General features: G+C 38.5%; 1 protein-coding gene across 1 annotated transcript; it reads right to left on the minus strand.

Annotated features, from left to right (window-relative positions):
* Window positions 1-607: 607 nt before the first annotated feature.
* Window positions 608-6,595, minus strand: LOC121965448 (serine/threonine-protein phosphatase 2A catalytic subunit beta isoform-like; the record flags this gene model as incomplete). Its single annotated transcript, XM_042515593.1, has 3 exons — window positions 6,171-6,595; window positions 3,226-3,264; window positions 608-778 (listed from the first exon to the last, which is right to left on the minus strand). Coding segments are annotated over exons 1-3 (312 nt in total), but the record flags the coding sequence as incomplete, so codon positions are not given.
* Window positions 6,596-6,851: the final 256 nt, after the last annotated feature.

Consider the following 6,851-nt stretch of genomic DNA (forward strand, 5'->3'; position numbering starts at 1 on the left):
GTGAGCGTTATAACAATAAAGTTTGAGTAAAGAGTCGTGTGTGTGAAGCTCTGAACATCAAACGGGATCAGATGAGACACCCGCTGTGAGAGTTTGTCAACAGATGTTTGTTTGTTTTTTGAGATGATTTTTTGGGGGATTTTCCCTTTACTCAGACAGTATGAAAGAGGGGCGACAAAGGGCCATCGAGGTCTCTGCCGTCTGTACGTGGGGCGCCCGCTCTACCAGGCGCCCTGATGGACGCCCCGAAAACAGATGTCTTCATATAGTCTCTGTTCACGGTGCAGGCGCACAAGAAAAACAGCTGGTTTTTCTTCATAAATTCAACGTAACACGCAGCGAGTTATTGATGTAAAAGTTCTTTTAATCTGACATTTTCTGCCCTGAACGCACAGTTAAAATGTGCTGAAGGTTTTTTAAAGTGCTTTAAAAAGAGCATCAAAAGAGCTTTTTTTTGTGAGGAAAACAATAAATGAATTTACCAAAACCCTCTTTTCTCTTCTCCCCCGACTGTGAGATATCTTCATATTCCTTCTACCCTCGAACACACACACACACACACACACACACACACACACACACACACACACACACAGACGGTGTTTACCTTTAGCGTGACGAGCAGCGTGACCGTCTCCACAGAGTAGTAGCCTCTGTCGACGTAGTCTCCCATGAACAGGTAGTTGGTGTCGGGAGACTTGCCTCCGATCTTAAACAGCTCCATCAGGTCGTGGAACTGACCGTGGACGTCGCCGCACACCGTCACCGGGCATCGCACCTGAGCACACAGGTAACAGCGTCACTACGTCGCCAGCGCCGCTTTCATGTCATCAACAAACACTTTGATCAAACGACAGGTTTCCTTTCGAGACGAAGCTTTGGTGTTTCAGTTAAAGTTCAGTCATTAAAAAAGAGTGAGAACATATTTCACACTGAAGCTTCACTTATATTTTTTTATATTTCTACTTATTTTCTGCTTTTAACCTGATCTGATCCGATTAACCCTTTAAAAAAAACAAAAGCCGAACAAGACAGGAAAAAAAAGGACAAGTTTCAATAAAATTACCTGAAAATAAGCAAAAGAAACTCCTATAATTCTTTGGTAATATAATTTTAAATAGAGAAGTATTAAATATCATGTTATAAATATAGTGTTATATACTAAAATATTACATATGTTTTCTTTTATGGTCTGTTTCTGGCTTTGACCTCACACTTTGTGCTTCCACCTGAAATGAAATGTGCTGTATAATAAAGTTTTGCTCGCTTGATTTAAAATGTTCTCTTTAATTTTGTTTCCTGTTACCATCACCTTTGCCAATAAAGCTTGTTCAACAACCTGTCTCATAGACCTTCGTCACGATTTAAAACCAGATCAGGGAAATGCAAAAGAAAAGGGTCTTCATAAAAAGGAGAATATTAGCTCATATTGCAGTGAATTTAACATTTTTACTTTTACATTATAACCATAAACTTGCACCATTAGTCAGGATGAAACGCTGAAAACTTATTATTAAAAGACTAATTGGACACTTGTTTTGTCTCAGAGGTCCTTTGTTCCCTGAAATAATATTCCTTTTCCTCAATAAAAATGAAAAACACAATGGATATTATAAATAAACAAAGCAGAGAAAAGGACGTTGTATGTTTCAGTAAAACAACAGATGAAACTGAACCTGAAAACCTGAAACTGTGACCAACTGAAGACGATTCAAAAGCCAAGTGCAAAACTTCAGATTGTAACAAATCTGCGTTTTTTTCAGTGTTTATTACTGAATAATACATCCCATATTGGGTTTTATGTGTTTGCCTGCAGCTCAGTGTTCCTAAAAGCGGCCGGTGAGCGCCTGCAGCTCCGCACAGACAGTTTACAGAGTAAACAAGGTGCGATATTGTTCAGACTGCAGAGAATCCGTCATAATCTGCTCCAAACACGCCACGGGGAACAACGCCGAGAGTCAGCTTCCTCATAACGCGCCGGTTTTCTCTTAAATATTATAAAGACGCCGTTATAAACAGAGGGACCTTAGTCAAAAGATAACTTTAATCCCTCTCACTGCTACTTTAAAAGTATTACTATTATAAAACATTATTATTTGTGCTGTAAAGGAGATAAATGTGTGACTTCCTGCACAAAAGCTTTCAACATTTTGACTTTAGTTCCCTCTCTGCTGCAGTTTGGAAACCGTCCAGCAGCTGAAGATTTCAGTCTGAACGGTCTGTTGTCCTGTCCTCACGTCTCGCCTGATGTTCATGTTGTTGTTTTGCACTTTGGTTTGTTTTTTAAGAATCTGAAAATTTAACTAAACAAAGATAAACTGTCTTGGGTTTAACAGGGTAACCCCCGCGGGTCTTCAAAGTAAAGTTCAAGACTTGTTATATAACGGATATAATGCAAATATGCAGAAATAATTATTTAACACATAATTTAAAATAATAAAATATGGGATTTATGTAGCTTTGTGAGGCGCGTGTCTGAACTCTGAACAAACAATATAAACTAAAAAGATTCAAGGCCTTCGTAAACAAAATTTTACACTTTGTTGACAACTTTTTATATTTGAGAATATTAAATTTGCAGCTTTTTAAGACCCTGCGAGTACCCTGTTAAAGCACCGGTGAATATGTAAAGGGTTCATAAAAACATTACAAAATGACATTCAAGTACTTTTACAAGCACTATCTTTCATTTTCAAGGACTCTGCTCAAAGCAACTAATTTATTTTCAGATATATTTTTCATTAAACATAAACGATTTGGTCACTGGCTTTATTTTCAGTGAAGTGTTACTTATCAAATCTTTGGAAAAACATGAGAATAACGTCCACATTCTGACAAAAGAAATCTCATCTTTAAAACAGAGATATCTGCGGCACAAAGAAACGACACCAGCTGGAAACTTAACCGTCAGAGTCGGTTTTCGGCGGAGCTACGACGTCGGCACGGCGCTGAACAGAGAGGAAAACAAATCACGCTGAAAAGTCACCTCGTTAAGTCCATTTTCGAAAACTTTCTGGGTATATTTATTTTTCCAAAACTGTTCCAGGCCCGGACGGACATATTTAAAAAATTACTTTCCATTTCTTGTTGTTGTTGTTGGTTTTTTTTTTTTTTTAAATATCAGTCCTGAGATGAGATGAACTGTCCACCCTGAGGGCCTGCAGCGGGCCCAGTGTCTAACGGCTGTGTCTTACTGGGAATGAACCAGTAAGGTGGGAAACTCACCTCCTGAACGTTGGACTCCTTGGTCAGAATCTCCTTGGCCTGCAGGGAGACAAACACAGAGTATTAATTTAATGAGCGAGCAGGCGTCCGATCAGCAGACAGAAGGTTAAATAAAACCCGGCAGACAGACACACAGACACTAACTCATGTCACACGCATCCACGTTTAGCCTCAGCGACACACCCACAGCTTATTTAGAGGCGCTCAAGTCTGTGCGACCTCACAGGACACCGTAGTGTTTAATATGACTTTCGTATGAGCCCTTTCAGACCAAAACGACGTGTTTTCGCTGCAACATTTGATTAATTAATCCATTTTTGATTGACAGAAAACTAATCAGCAACTATTTTTTATAATTAATTAAAACACACTTTCCTGAAATATGAAGATGCTGCTTTTGTTGGTCTTACATTATTTTAAATTTAATATTTCAGGGTTTGGAAATGTTGGTTGGACAAAACGAGACATTTGATGAATTCACTTTAGGCTCCGGGATCTTGCAACAGGCTTTTCTCACTAATAATTTGTGACCAAACAATCTAATGCGTGAAAGATTTATCTACAAAAAGCATAACTGTTTGTTGCAGCCCTAAAAAATATTGCTTAACTGTGGTTAAACGTCAAGTTTTGCTTCTGTTCTTCTGTAGGGCTGGATTATTTTAGCCATTATTTTGCTTATAAAATGTTCAAAAATAAGAGACAAGAGACTCTTTTTGTTCAAACAACAGAAAAAAAAACCCAAACATATTTAAATTTACAATCATGTTTTCTTAAAAAGGGAGAAAGGCAGGATACCTTCATTTACATCTTCACAGTTTTCTGCTGAACAACTGATGAAATAAATTAAACTGTATCTTTTATTGGTATTTCTGCTGTTAATAATGCATTAACTTTTAAAACCAGCACCAATAAACACCGGTCAGAGCTTTTGTGAGAGCTCTACATGTTTAACATAACTGATTTGTCTTTATTAAAATGGAAAAATGATCAAATTTTGCCATCCAGCAGAGTGTAAGAAAAATATTCATCTTTGAACAGTCGTTTAAAAACATAACTGCTGACTGAGGATGAGCTATATTATTATTTTTAGACATTTCACTGAATAATCAAAGTGTTTGTTATTTGCAGACAGACAGAAGCTGGTGACAACAAACATCCACCGCTCGCATTATAGATCAGAACTTTACAAGTTTTTATGTATTCGTTTTTATTCAATATGTACAAATCATCTGTCACTGTCAACAGAAACCTCTGTATATACAGTATAAATTAATCAACTATACATTATTCATATTTATGTCTCTTCACTATCTGCATAGTTCACCAATTAAATAATACTTGACTTTTAGACAATTTATCTCTATTTTATTATTGGTAATGGGTGACTTTATATATATTTATTATGGGTGGAGTCACCATAGGCCCCCAGATATGATGTAATCACGATTTTAAATGTTCTGCAATATGCTGACTATTGGGATTACCTTTTTACAACTTCAAATTAAGGAAATATTGTATCACTCATTTCTAAAAAATGTTCCACAAATAATAAGAAAATTGTAGATTTAACAAAGCTATAAAAAAAAAGACTGGGGGAAAAAGATACAGAACAATATTTATAATTATAATACAACATAATTAAAATTAGAAAATGCATTAGAAAATTATTATAATTTTAAGCATGTTCCCAGGCCACTTCCTTGTTGTTGTTTTTTTACTTTCTTTTTAGTTGTTTTCTTCCATTTTTACTAATTCTCAGGTAATTTTGTTGTACATTTCTAAGAAATTTAAATAAAAAAGACAGAAAAAAGAAGAAAAAAGCTAGGGAAACTAGATTTAATTTTTTTACGCATTTAAAATTATATTAAGAAAATTATAATAATTTTAAACACCTTTTCCAGGTCATTTCATTGTTGTATTTTTAAACTTTTTTTTCTTCAGTTTTTTGTTTTTCGTTCGTTTGTTTTGTACCAATTTTCAGGTAATTTAGTTGTGTGTGTTTTTTAACTAATTTCTTGTAAACTTTCAGGACATTTCTTCTTCTGTTGCTTGCTGCTTCCTTTCCCTGTTTTTGGGTGAAATGAAGCCAGTTTGCTCAGGTTTTACAGGGTTCACTGACTTTTCCCTCATTCACCTTTATGAGGTTTTTCGCCCATAAACAGCTCAGCTGACACTTTCAATGCTTTGCGGAACAAATGAAGCTTTTCAGTCTTTTTTCTTTCATTCATTCAGTTCACAAGGAAACTGAATTATTCCTCCGCTCATCCAGGAGACAATAACTCCCTGCAGCTTGGCTTTGATATTTTGGGATCTGCTTTATGTCCTGCTAACACTGAAAGGTGGATGATGCAGAAAGGGGACTCGTTATCTTGATGCTGCAGCAGCCCTGAAGTGACGTCTGAAAGCTGAGAGGCTCGTCAGGTTTTGTGCAATGAAACGGTTGATCGATAAAGACAGGGCGCGGTGCAAATCATGACACATACTACTGTTAACACACATTTCATTATAATGTCAGAAATATGATAGAAAACTACAGAATCAAACATACTGCGAGGAGTGGTTTGAGGGTAAAACGCGGCTCTGATAATAAACAAGGCTGTAAAATGGGCTCCGTCTATTTGCTGGTAATGATGTAAAATATGCGAATTTTCGGCCTGTTTGACCGGAGACGGTGGTTGTCGTGTATCGGCCCACATTAGCGTGTTTCAGTGGGCTCGTACGGCGGTTTTTACCACATTGTCGTGTGTTAAAACATATTTCACCGCCACAGAAACTGAAAACGTTATAAATCTACAGCGTGCCGGTCGAAAAATGGGGCGAAAATAGCCGCCTTGCCCGTGACTTCGTCTCCAGGAATTAGTCGGAGCCCCCTCTCCAGCAGGCCACACTGAGCGCGAGGCCGGACTGAGTCATAATCAACCCGGGCTGCTTCGGGATTCACTCACCTTTTCGCAGAGTGTCCGGACCTGGTTTTCCGATAGCTGCTTACACTCGTTTAGCTGTTCGATCCATTGGTCTAACTCTTTAGTGAAGGATTTGTCTTCCATGACAGCCGCGGTGAGCTAGCTGCGTTAGCTTCCCCGAAAAAACAAACTGCTAGCTAGCTGCTCGTTAGCCTTTAGCTCCGTCGTATTGTTAAACCCGATCTAGTCCCGCCAAACCGGTTGGAAAATCAGCGATAAGACCTAAAATTAACGAGCCGTTCAGTCAACTTCTATCATGATAAATTACCGACGTTAAGTTACCGACGTTAAAAAACAGATTACGCGGGCCGGGGGAGTCAAAAGGGTCGAATGTCCCCGATGCGACAGACCGTAGCGGCAGAAGGCAGCGGCGTCGCAGCGGCTAGCCGATTTGCTAAAAGAGCTAGCTACAATAACATCCGGGCACTTCGGGCAGTTCAGCAGCGCGCACGGTGCGCGTAACAGCGACACCGCGCGGGCACGGCGGGAACTGCATGACGACACAGTTTAACCCTTTGAAGCCCGAGCCGCAATCAGTTTACCCGCGCTGCGTTTAGACGCCTTTCACGAGCAATTTAACCTCTGAAACCCGCGAAAACTCGCTGATTTCTTTTAAAAACACAGTAAAACATAATGAGCCACTTGGTTTAAAATAAATATTTA

The sequence above is a fragment of the Plectropomus leopardus genome, unplaced genomic scaffold, assembly GCF_008729295.1.
Source record: "Plectropomus leopardus isolate mb unplaced genomic scaffold, YSFRI_Pleo_2.0 unplaced_scaffold20062, whole genome shotgun sequence".
Classification (NCBI taxonomy): Eukaryota; Metazoa; Chordata; class Actinopteri; order Perciformes; family Serranidae; genus Plectropomus; species Plectropomus leopardus.